Source organism: Pangasianodon hypophthalmus, chromosome 17 (genome assembly GCF_027358585.1).
Source record: "Pangasianodon hypophthalmus isolate fPanHyp1 chromosome 17, fPanHyp1.pri, whole genome shotgun sequence".
Lineage (NCBI taxonomy): Eukaryota > Metazoa > Chordata > Actinopteri > Siluriformes > Pangasiidae > Pangasianodon > Pangasianodon hypophthalmus.
Window position 1 is genome coordinate 3410033 of NC_069726.1, and position 12717 is coordinate 3422749.

Here is a 12717-nt window from a genome sequence, read left to right on the forward strand (position 1 = left end):
AAAGAGATTTATTACAGACGCCCCTCTGATAAACTAATCCGATCTGAATAGGGCTTCTGCTTCGTGCTGTGCCTAAGAAAAGCCTTGCCTGTGATAATCTCTGTAATGCACACGCATAGTGACTTATTGCTTTATTAGAGTACGACTGGCATTATTTATAGGTATAATAAATTGATAAAGGTGGGTTGTGATTTCCAGCAGTGTAACAAAAATACTCACAGACCCCCTGGCTGTGCTACAGGATCCCCTGCTTTGAGAATCATGTTAACATGTTATGGAAAGCCAAACGGTGGTTTTAACAGCATCTTTAAACAATTCCAAAAATGAAAAAGCATGGGGTTTTAATGATTTTTGCGGATTTGCAGAAAAAAAAATAGGGCGTATCAGCTGGCCAGAGGTCTTTGTTTATTTTTCACGCAGTAATAAATAAAAGCGTGTGAACGTGCCGGGTTTGTGGGGGAATGTGGCCCTTTTGGTGTTCCACATGGGCGGAGCGTTGGGGCGCAGTAGCGGAGTTTGGCCGCGAGGGGGCGACATGCGGAGTCAAATCCACTTTCACTGCCGCACAGTTTCAATGGAGGAGCAGCAGCACCGCGCAGAGCGGGCACACAACCTCCTCAACCTCCACCTCCTCCACCATCACCACCTTCTCCACCTCACCGCCGTAGCGCCATGGACCGGGGGAAATCACACGGCACTCCGAGAGACGTCTGAACAATGCGGTTCATCGCTACTGTGAGCTCAAGCTGCCGGAAACGCAGAAGGAGAAAACAGGTGAGTGGAGATTAGCCGTGTTAGCAATCTGTACTGCTGTAGGTCTCTGTCATTAGACTAGCTAGCTAGCTAGCTTAACTCTGTTGGGTGGGGAAAAAGTTGATGAGTCTAGATCAGCACGTTCTTAGAGACACATTATCACTACTGTCTTCTGACCAGCGCTCAAGCTGTCGGTTTGTGAAAAGTTTTCTCGCTGTTTCAGTGCAGCTAACGAGACTAGCAAAAACAACCGAGATCACTAGCATGGATTCATCAAGTGATTTACTAACTAAACACAACATGGTGAAACAATTTTCGAGAAAACTTTATTAGTACATTTTACACATCTCGTAAGCAGGTGTTTATGACGCGGATTTTAAAAAATAAATAAATAATCAACAGATTTGTCCGGGTAGCTTCGTAGGCTAACGTCAACGCCGGGTTCACTGGAATTTTCTAAGTGTTATTTTCTTCCCCCACCCATATTCTGACAAGCCCCGCCTCCTGTCCTGGATGGGATTGGTCAGTTACTCCGTGCGCACACGAATTCCACAAACTGATTGGTGAACTGAGCATGAGCGTGATCTTCAACTAGCCAATCCTTACACAGGAGGCAGGGTTTGGTCGGGAAAACGGGTGTGAAGTTTAACATGACGTGATCAGTTTGCTCTTTTTCCTGTCCGCCATGTTAAAACCAAAAGTCCTAAATTTTAGCCAAGAAGTTTGATGGTGCTGTAGTTTTCACAACTATTTGGTCAGAAATCTTGCGTTTACCCGTGTGCGTGTATGTGTGTGGTGGTGACATTTATTTGTGTTGTGTACGAAATATTTGTAATTTGAAATCTCGAAGATTTTAAGCTAACGTAAGCAAAACATTTGCTAGCTAAGCTGAATGGAGCATCTGACAATTTATTAGACAGCCAATAACTGTTCGTTGTCTTTAAAAACGAGTCGCAAATATAACTTAATATGCGTTTAGCTGTTTATTCTGATCGTTCAGGTTTTATTTTACTTTCCAGATATAGCTAGTTGGCTTCCATATTGGGCCTGGACCACCTGCTTAACGGCGGGGGCTGAATCCCAAATCCACAACTGCCCCTTATTTAAGTGCACTTCATATAGTCTAAAGAAAGCGAAAGCACGCTACGTAGTGCACTAATTGTCCAATTGTCCAAATGGGATTCAGCCGGAGTCGGAACGTGTCATGACCTAATTAGCAGTTAACATTGCGTAATATATGTATATATTTTTTTTCTTAACACGTAACTTGAATAAAACTATTTAAGCAAAGAATCATCCTTGTCATAATTTAGTTTCCTAACTGTATATTTTTACTTCATGTCCCAAAATCAAGAAATCAATCTTTGTCTATAGTAATTGGAAGTAAACAAATCATTTAGTTGAACTTTTTTAGAACAGCCTTATAATAAATAAAATTTTATGATTGATGATCATAAAAGTGTACAGGTTTATGACAGCTGGTTTTCTGTACACAGAGGCCACTGAGGTTTTCCAGGAAGCTTATATATAGATCGTCTTTGGCTCAGACTTTGCTGTGTGAGTCATTCAGTTCTTGGTGAACAGAGTCACGTTTTGCTCAGTCATGGTGGCCTTGGTAGATTTCAAAGTTCACCAAAGTTTCCTGTTAAACCGCTGTGTGTGTTTGTGTTTGCTTTTTTGACTCAGAAGATACATGGCGCCTCGTGTTAATCATTTCTGCTAACATATTTCTCACGCTCCTGTCTTGCAGGTGAAAGTAAATTAATTGGTTTCGACCTGACTGTGAATAAGGACGACTCAGAGTGTTTCTGATGCTGGAGTCGGGAATTCACTGAACGTCTGTTTAAAGCAGGGGGCTGACTCGTGGAGGCCAGAGCGAAACAATTCCTAACTGCAATCGTGCTCACAGTATGGATGGGAATCTTCAGACCTCTGTTTTAAAACATTACGAGGTTAAAAACATGCACGAAAAAGAGCCAGTGTTATCTGTGAACGGCGAGGTGGTCCTCAGTTCTGGTTACATTACAAACGGTTACTCCAGCAAGCCCGCCGACAACGATGGAAGTGGCTCTGAGAGCGGATACACCACGCCTAAAAAGAGGAGAGCGAGACGCAGCAGCGTGAAAGGCACAGAAAACACCAGTCGGGAAAAGGAGAAAGCAGCGAAACCCTATTCTAAACAGGATACGGAAACTTCAGGCCAGGAGATGTCCGGGAAAGCGCTGCACTCTCGACCTAATTGCACCAGGACTTCCCTTAAACCAGAGGTGCACACAGGGGCTCGTAGGACAGGCGTTCAGGACACGAGCCCTGTGGCTGAGGCGCAGCATAGAAACTTGGACAGCAAGACCTCTATTAGTCTTGGTGGTAAAAAGATTGATGATAGGGTCAATAAAACCAAACTGGTCTCCTCAGTGAACTCTAAAGAGGACTCGTGGACTTTGTTCAAGCCTCCTCCTGTGTTTCCAGTGGACAACAGCAGCGCTAAGATAGTCCCTAAAATCAGTTATGCAAGCAAAGTTAAGGAGAACCTCAACAAAGCGACGCAGGCCAGTGCAGAGACGACACAAACGTCTACAAAGCTCTCGCACGTTCCCATGTCTGCTGTAAAGACTGTCACATCCGCTAGCTTTGCTAACATCCCTGCGTCTCTAGATGCTAATGGGTGTTACTCTGTGGAAGTGTCGTTCAATTCTGCTGCTGGCGTTAACGTCACACCTTCTGCCTCCTCTAACCAGGCTGAAGAAGAAGTAGAGTCTGCCCTGGATAACGGTTGTAGCTCGTCGTCTTGTTTGTCTGCTCCAGAGCCACGGAAATCGAGTCTTTTTGTTTACCCGCACAAACCTTTAAATATGCAACCCCTTGCTGCTCAGACAAATCAGAAAGCTCTCGGGGACATCTTCCAGAACCAGTGGGGCCTGTCGTTTATCAACGAGCCCAATGCAGGCCCAGAGGGGACACCCGTTTCTCGTCTGGCCAAGCCGTTTGAAATTTCGGACATCACATTTCAGGGTGGAAACGTTCCGTTCCTCATCCAGCCATCCCCGAACGCCGTTTCTCTCCCGGCACCTCAGGACGTGCAGAGAAGGACTAATGGGACCGACGTGGCTGTGAAACCGTGTTCCACTTCCCGCACTGCCAGTCAGGACTGTCCACAAGCCCAGCCTGCCCATCAGGAAGAGTGTAAAGTGGAGTGCAGGAGTTCAGAAGCTCCTCATGAGGATTTAGATGCTGACTCTACGAGGAACTACGAGGGATTGTCCACGGCACACACTGTAAAAGAGCAGGATGGAGGGTGGGGATGGACTGATCTGCAAGCTGCTGTCCTTTACCACACTAAAGGTAGGGCTTACATGTACTTCTCCACTGGAGCAGATTTACAGCGTCGTTGGAATTGAGTGAATTTGATTTCCAGTACTGAAATGAATCATTATTAAGTGAATCAACATCTCCTGCACTAAATATGTATTAAATTATACACGATTTGTATAAAACATAAGCTTTGTATACTGACAGAGTTTGCAATTTTGTCTTGCAGAATTTGAATATCTTCTCACTCTTCACAAGCAAGGTATGCGTTTATTTTCCCTAAATACTGTATTTCGTAGACTGTGGTTACACTGTAGGCTTTACCAGTAGGGATGTAGATCTATATAAAAGTTTTAAAAGTGTAAGGTTTTTAGAAAAGTACATCAAGTGACAATTGACATATATCTCCTGACCAATCAGATCACAGCTCGTTGGTTAAGGTCCGGTTTATACTTGATGCATGCAGAAGCAGCGATAACGCGAGTGGCATTGTTGACACACTTGCCGCATATCTTATGTACATCTGAAGGATTAGAAGCGACATCCGGTAGATTCACGTCAGAGCCAAAACATTCCTGTCTATCAAGTTTCCAAGTCAAACTGTAAAATGTTTAGTGATATTACACACAGCTCACAAGCGTTGTTTCTCTTTAAAGCTTTCTGCTGTCGTCGTGATTGTCATGAGTTGCGTATCGAATCAAAAACTCTTTACTCTTTAACTGTATTTACTAAGCTAGAAAATCCAGAAAGCTGGTACGCAAACGGATATTTTGGTAGGTTTGAAGCCAGCGTGAGAGGTTTTTAAAATTCAAACGCTAATCGGTTATCTTATAACAGTTAGTGTTAGTACTCAATAACGGTCTAGGATAGTATATCAGTATGCGGTTAGAGACACGATGTTATTTTATTTATTTATTTGCAGTGTCACATGATGCTGTACCGACCCCAGTATTTATGTTGGTATTGCATCATGCGAATGCGTCGCGTGAATTTCTGAGGATGCATCCAAGCGACACTCCAAACGACTGCAAGATGTGCGCGGCAGCCGTCTCATGTACCCGTATAAGTAGTTAAAAGCAAGTGTAATTGAGAAAACCACAACATGGTGGAGTGACGTGAAAAAATAGGCTAGTCTAAATTACCCCAAGGTGTGACTGAGACGGACTGGCATTTCATGAAATGTATCCTACCTCGTGCCCAGTCTTCCCAGGATAGGCTCCAGATCCAACTGAAACCCTGACCAGGATAAAGTACCTACTAAAGATGATTGAATGAATGAATGAATGAAAGTCGATGCAAAAATGTGTCTTATAATGATGTTTCACTTTACTTTTTCTTTTTGTAGATCCAAAAAGGGTGACATATTATGAGGAGGTCATGGACGGACCTGATCATTGAGGTGCTGAGTACCAGTACTACATCTGCTCCACCTTGGGTGCTATAGTCAGATCTGATCCTGGATGTGAATCGTCTGGCCCAACCAACCAGACAAAACTGATAAAGAGACAGAAGTGTGGGATGATGAATGGACTTGCTAAAGCTTTGGAGTTCTGTGGGTTTGCTGTGCACACAAGACTGCTGTGAGCTGTACAGAGGCATTGGACTACGCACAAACACTATAGCAAAACCGTTTAAGGGGGAAGGTGTTTTGCGTGGATCGGCTACGGGGAAGTGATGCGACCACCCCGGAGCCTTCCAGATACGACTACAAGCGTCACAATCATTTGATTTCTTCCCACATTGAAATCGGTCATGCTTGTTTGAGTTCTTCTTTTTTTATTTATGCAATGCACATAAACAGTCCATAAGGGAAATTTGAATGCTTCCTGACTTTCTCACTAAGGAAAAAGAAGAGTAATGGATTAGTCTTAACCTTATCTGCTTGGAAAAGCCTTAAACAGAAACTTTTTTTTTTTTCTTCCCCTCTTTGAATTTGTGATCCAGCATTGCAACAAAAGCCTACTTTGAATTTACTTTTTGCTCAGCAGGCTTGTTGTAAAACTGCTTTTTTTTATTTTAGATTTCTGCAGAAAGTCATTTAGATCTCAGTATTATTAATTCCCAGCCAGTCGGAGTAGAAAAGAAGAGTGTTGTTGCTTTGAGTTGGGTTTCTCAGCGATATATTACTTGAAATACACGGCAACGCTGAGAAAATGGAAAAGGAGCGGCCTATGGAGTGGGGGAAAATCAAAGCCTGTAATGAAAGAGTTTGGATCAGGAAAACTTGGTGGCATCCCACACTGACCAAGCTGAACATTTTACAGCAAATAAATATAAATGACTTTGTTACACTCGCTGCTGAGAAGCAGCTGTGGCTGGACAAGCTGTACTTGGTCTTTTCCGTTGTTCCCGGTGTAGGACTGTAACCCGAACCTTAATATTTCTTTGCACATTTCTGTTGTGAGAGCTAACATTAAGGCTGTAACCGTAATCAGCGGATCGTGTTAAAGCCTCACCATCTACTGTGACATTTCATGAGTAAGGCCTTTCTTCAGAACTCTATGGTACACTGTGCCGAGTTATCACGGTCACTTTTTTAACTGTCTTGGCCACACAGACCAAAGATCGGGCCGGAGTATAGATAACCATCTCTTAGGCTTGGTTTAAATAAGCAACCTTTCTTGTTGGTATTCTCTCTCTCTCTCTCTCTCTCTCTCTCTCTCTCTCTTTTTTTTTTTCCCCTAACCAAGCAAAGGTGTTTGGCTCATCATGAGTAATAGCACTTTATGTACACATACTGGTTTAAAGATGACTACACTTATCTGAAACATGAGTTACTAGCTCCTGCTACGAATGGCTTTGGGCTGTTGTGCTTTCGAGAATAATTAACTCTTTACTCAGGTAGAATCGGGAAAGCCATTACAAAGCGGAATAATTTTTTTCCTTTCCTTTTCACACGGTGCATATGGTGGAGAATGAGCCTGGCTAGTATCGGCACGCGTTGCTATTCGGCAATACTCCTACTGGTCGATTCCAGCAGGACCCTTATAATATTGGGTAGCAGTGATCAAAATGTAGCCACTGTGGTTTTTTTGTTTTTCTCTTAAAGGTGCAGTTTGTAATTTTTAAACTATTTCGAAGAGCGCTTTTTTTTTTTTTTTTTTTTAAAGGTCCGTTTGCCGAATCTGAATCAAAGTGAAATTGATAGTTTTGGGTTGTTTTCTATTTTGTTTGGTTTTACAACGCACATAATTAAATGAACCAAAAAATTTAACTTGGGGTGTGTAGGACTGAAAACATACTCTTTCATTCATCTGTCAGAAAAACAACAAAGTGCACATAGAAATCACGAAACTCACTCTAGCTTTGAGACGTTGCAGTAGGCGCTAAATAAATTACTAGATAATTATATAAATAAATAATTTAAAATGTTATTTGTGTCAGATCCACTGTGTTTTCGTTTTTGGTCATCGGTCCAAATCCCCAGAACGCATTACATTTCTGCAGCACTACAGCTCTGGCTCAGTTTACAAAAAAAAAAAAAAAAAACAGCGTGTTTGATTCACTCATTTCTCATTGTAATCGAACCACATTACAGTTCACATTGAAGCTCGTACACTAACGAGCTGCTTGTTTTGGTCTACGCTTGAGTATGATTGTGTTATCTTTCTCTCCTGCCGAAAGAACTGCACGTAGGAGGAGAACACACCCTGAACCTAAACCCTGATAATTGTATAATTCTACAAATAACAGAAGACACAACAATATTGCTGTGCAATGGATTTGGCTTGTTTATTCATTTTTAAGTTTCTGTTTACATGTTTCTGGTCTGGAAATTAATTCCTGTTTTGGCAAAGGAAAGCTGCTCAGCTCTGATATGTTTCCAGCGTGTTCAGTTTGGGGGGATTGACAGACTTGTGTTGTCTAAAAATGACAAACTGCTCCTTTAAAACACATTACCGCTTTAACCTGAGAGCCCGCCGTTGGATTCTCTTGTGTACCCCGTTATATGCAATTGCAGGAGTTCTCTGCAGTTCCTTTATCGCTTTCTCTGGATTTGAGGCTCAGTTTTTCTCTTGTACAAGGAATGTAAACTCGCCGAGAGACGCAGGAGGTTCAGGACGCTCATTACGATATTGGTTTTGTCTGTGAGCGAAACGGCGGATTGAGTGTTTGCATGCTTCGCTGTTGAGATGCGATATTTGATATCGATTTTTTTTTTTCCAGAAAATGTAGCTCTTTTTTTTTTGTAAGTCTTGAATAATTATTAATTCAGTAAGAGTGTTTGTTAGGAGGCGTTTGACCTTTTTTTTAAAAATTTTTATTTTATTTTAATAAATATAAACGTTTTTCCCATTGCATCACCTCATTAGTAGTGAGTAAGTTTTGATTTCTGTCAAATGATCAGGAAACACGGTGACTCTTGTCCCGAGTAGTGTGAGATCTTGTTACAATAAGCACGTCAATATTTTCAGTTAAATGTCTTAAAATCATGCCCCATCATTTAAACTACAAAAGTGTTTTGCCATTCTTTAAAAATAATAATTTAATTGTACTATAAATGAAAGTTTTATTCACACTGATAGTCTTGTTCAAAATGGATTTAAAAAATAAAAAGATGGAAGTAATAGATAAAGTTCCATTACACGATATTTTCAAAGCACTTATTTCGTTTTTATGGCTCTATTTTATACAAAGATCCAGAAGTAATGCTATATATACTATATACATGTGTAAGTTTAATATTTGAACGGCTGCATCTAGACATGTGCTGAATATCTTTTATACAATATCCAATAATACGATACAGAAATGCACAATATTGTTATCATGGACAGTTGAAAAACTTGTGCGCACCCGTTGGTTGAGAGTTTCCTGCAAATGGAATAATTTATTAATAATGTAGTATTATAGAAAAGGCATTATTTATTGTGTTTAATATTGGCGCATGTCTAGTTGCATCATAGCTTTGGGAATGAACGAGACGGAGGATTAGCATGGACATGAAAGCTAATCAAGTGTGTGTGCCGAGTTGAAGCCCTGTATGTGTTGCCCTGATGTGCAATGGCATTTCGACTCTGGAGCGTAAGATATGCAAGTTTCCCTCGTTGCTCTCGCTTCCTGTTGAACCGACATACAGGTGCCTGAACAAACCATTTTGTTATTTAGATGATTTTAATATCTGTTTTAATATCTGCTTTTGTTTTTAGCGTCATATTTGAATACTTGCTTCAGAAACAATCAGTGCCATGATTCCATGTCTTTCGCTGAGCAGTCCAGTCTGTGTTTTCTTTTACTTTGTAATGTATGGGGCTGTGATTTTCTGATTTTTCTTGTTCTTACCGAGCAGCCACACTTTTAGATGTCGCTGTCTGCGAGATGATGTTTGATCATTTTAGGCTAGTGTTTGATTAACAGTCTAAACACTAAATCGCTAAATCACTAAATCCATCTTCAAGCCTTTGGCACAGACTTTTTTAATTACTGAATCAATTTTCTTATCCGTGTCAAATAATTAGCTTTCAGCAGTATGCTAAATAAGCTCTTTTATTTATTTCCCATGCAAACAAAGTAGACTTTAACTTTTAACACCTTGTTTGGGGGAATGCACATTTTAGAAAATGTTTTATGTAGCTGAACTTGTTTAAAAGATTATTTTTAAAGTCATGTTGAATTGAGTAGGTTGCTGTCGGCCGAGTTTGCTATGTAATGGCTGGAGGAGATGTCTTTGTTTTTATTTTTTATTTTTTGGTGAGCTGTAGTTGGCAGGCACAAAAGGGACAAACGGATTTACTTGTGGCTCAGGGGTGGATAGATGTTAATTTTATTAGCTAATCCGCAGGCAAAGTAAAAGCTCCAGTGTCCTAGTGTCATGTTTTGGTAGCCTGGAACTTCACTGACCAGACTAAAAAGTGGTAGCTCATGTAATGTAATCTAATGTAATGTAATTAATTGTAGCTACGTACCAAATTAAACTATCGTATAAGTCAAAAACTATCCTATAAGTAAATAAGGAGTTTTTTCTTTCTCTGGATGCTGAACCTGCTTTGTCTGGGCAACCGCGAATAAAATAATAATAAAAAAAAAACAAATAGCCCGGACACAATATCTGCTTGTTCCAAGATTTGTCCACCCCTGTGGCTGTTAAGCCTTTGATTAACTACCGATCTGTTTGTTCTGTGCTTGGATTGGATTTTGCCTCTTGGATAAGTGTGTCTGTTAAACAAATACATGTGAAAGGCATCAATGGAAAATCTTTACAGGAGACATGGCATTATAACACACAGTACTGTTCAAATATTTGAGGCTTTTTGCAGCATGAAGACAGACGACATGATAGTGAAAAGTCGAAAGGGATGCACTGATCCCTTTATGAACACTTGAGATGTATCTCGATACTGAAACTGAAGTTACCCGATACCTGTATTAAGCTAATGGCACACTTACGAAATAACAATTCTGAGCTACTTGACAAACAAGCGGCATTGTCACTGTGACTGAGACGACTCTCACCTAGCTGATTTAGGACATGCGTTCAAGACATGTATTAGCAGTATTAGCAGTTAGAGGATTGGATTTAGGTTGCAAAACGTCAAACCTGATGTGCATCCAGCATGTCAGATCAGTATCTTTCATCTGTATTGTAGACGTGTATTTTAGTGCTCCAAATATCCATTTTTTTAAAATTAATTACAAACCCTCTCACTATGTCCCTGGAAACTTTGGCGGAAAATGTCAGCACTGTCAGCATGGTGTACGAATTTCATATTCGCTTATATCCCTGCGTCCCATGCAGAAAGCTCCATGCAGAAGGAATATGCAAAGCGAATTCCCAGTGCTCCTTTCTTGGATTATATGTGAGATGAAAATGCTGGATTTCTGTCCTGTTCCTTGTTTGGTTAAGGAGGTGTGAGGTGTCCATGGCTATAAGGGAAGTGTCTGTGTGTGTGTCTGTGTGTGTGTGTGTGTGTGTGTGTGTCTGTGTGTGTGTCTGTGTGTGTGTCTGTGTGTGTGTCTGTGTGTGTGTCTGTGTGTGTGTCTGTGTGTGTGTGTGTGTGAGAGAGGTGTGTAAAGATGATGCTTACTGTTCCAGTGTCATATCAGGTAGATATCCCCGTGCCACGTCACACCAACTGCCAAGTCTGACTTAACATGTCCTCTCCATGTCGTCTCGTTTGATCCGTATGCACACTGACGCCGTTGGAATCCTTGAGGCTTTTTTGTTTTTGGTTTTTTTTGTTTGTTTGTTTTTTAAAGAGAATTCTTGTGCTCTGTAATTGGAATTGTGAAACTGTCTGGATGTGGTTATTTCAGACAAGCATGAGAATGTCTTTCAGCTTCCACAACCATGTAAAACATTCAAAAGTGTTGTCACAAATTTCTGTCCCCATTAAAATGTTGAATTGATTTGAACATTGAGTGGTGTGTGTGTGTGTGTGTGTGTGTGTGTGTGTGTGTGAGATGTTCTGAAACATGATTGTGCTCTCAATGTGTCTCATGCCAATGATTACTTAAACCTTTTATCACAATTTACAGTATCATGGTACTACATTACACAATTAAAAATGGTTTTTAGAACCATCTGTGGTAGACAAATACTTGTTCAGAGTTCTATATAAGACCTTTAAGGGTTCCTGCAGAGGTTATTATTGTTTCTATAGTAACCACTTAATCGTTTGACATGGAGAGGTTTTCTGTAAGGAGCGCGTCGGTAGTCTGTAACAAAAGGTTTTCCATTATGGGAAAGTCTTCAGGAGAGAGGAGTTTACACTTTAACACAAGTGGTAACAGGAACTAACGTCTCTCAAACATTCCAAAGCATTGTAAGTAAATATAAATGAATAACTATGAGGTGGTGTTCTTTAGTTTAATAAAATAGAAACTGCTAATGTCATTGCTGTGGTATAAGAGGAATAAAACACTTTGGGATATGCTGTTTTTGGGAAATAATCAATTCTGAGGTGGTAACAGTAAATCTGCTTCAACACTACTATATTCTTGATTATTTTCTTATAAAAGCATGCCCCTAAGTGTTATATTCCTCTTATGCAATTTGCCAAATACATACGTGTGTGTGTGTGTATGTGTGTGTTTTATTTCTTTATATTTGTATTTAATGTTATTAGAACAAGCAAAATGATACATATTCTGAGCTGCTACTGAATAATAATGTGTATATATAATTATAATGTGCATGTGAACTCATCCTTGATGCAAGTTCATTGTGTTCAGTGTTTTTATTTATTTATTTTTACTATACTGAGAAAACTGGGTGTAAAATTAGTCCTCTGTGCCTGTGTTTGTGTATACAGCAGGGGGCGCTGTTTACTTATTACTGGATAAGACGCATACGTGCGCGCGCACACACTCCTTTGCAGTCTTAATGTCAAGTTTATTTATAAGGCACATTTAAAAACAGGGCTGTGTTCCAATACTGTTTTTAACATCATGACTGCTCCTTGCCATTTCTCAGTGGGGGGGATCCCCGTTGCCATCTCAGTGCCGCTCTGTTCCTGTATGAGCTCCGCTGAAGGCCGTTAGATGGACTTTTGGAGGATGCAGATGACGCTGTCTATAAAACTAAATGCGATTGATAAAGTTCTAAATACTAACTCATTCAGCTAGTGCAGTAGTTACCATTCTAATTGTGTGTACATGCCATGTAGTATCCTAATGAATTCTTCGGTTTGGAAGTTCTGCCTAAAACATTGGCTG

The 12717-nt window shown here is 40.5% G+C and overlaps 1 protein-coding gene across 1 annotated transcript; it reads left to right on the forward strand.

The window, feature by feature from the left end:
* Window positions 1–546: 546 nt before the first annotated feature.
* On the forward strand, window positions 547–11415 carry LOC113544811 (nuclear FMR1 interacting protein 2-like). Its single transcript, XM_026943792.3, has 4 exons — window positions 547–774; window positions 2504–4095; window positions 4292–4324; window positions 5408–11415. The coding sequence occupies exons 2-4, from the start codon at window positions 2664–2666 to the stop codon at window positions 5458–5460; spliced, it is 1518 nt and encodes a 505-aa protein (XP_026799593.3). The 5' UTR covers window positions 547–774; window positions 2504–2663; the 3' UTR covers window positions 5461–11415.
* Window positions 11416–12717: the final 1302 nt, after the last annotated feature.

Coding starts and splice junctions, on each gene's coding strand:
- LOC113544811 (XM_026943792.3), top strand. CDS start 2,664: ATGGATGGGAATCTTCAGACCTCTGTTTTAAAACATTACGAGGTTAAA. Junction 4,096..4,291: donor TGTCCTTTACCACACTAAAG/GTAGGGCTTACA, acceptor TTTGTCTTGCAG/AATTTGAATATCTTCTCACT. Junction 4,325..5,407: donor TCTCACTCTTCACAAGCAAG/GTATGCGTTTAT, acceptor TTCTTTTTGTAG/ATCCAAAAAGGGTGACATAT.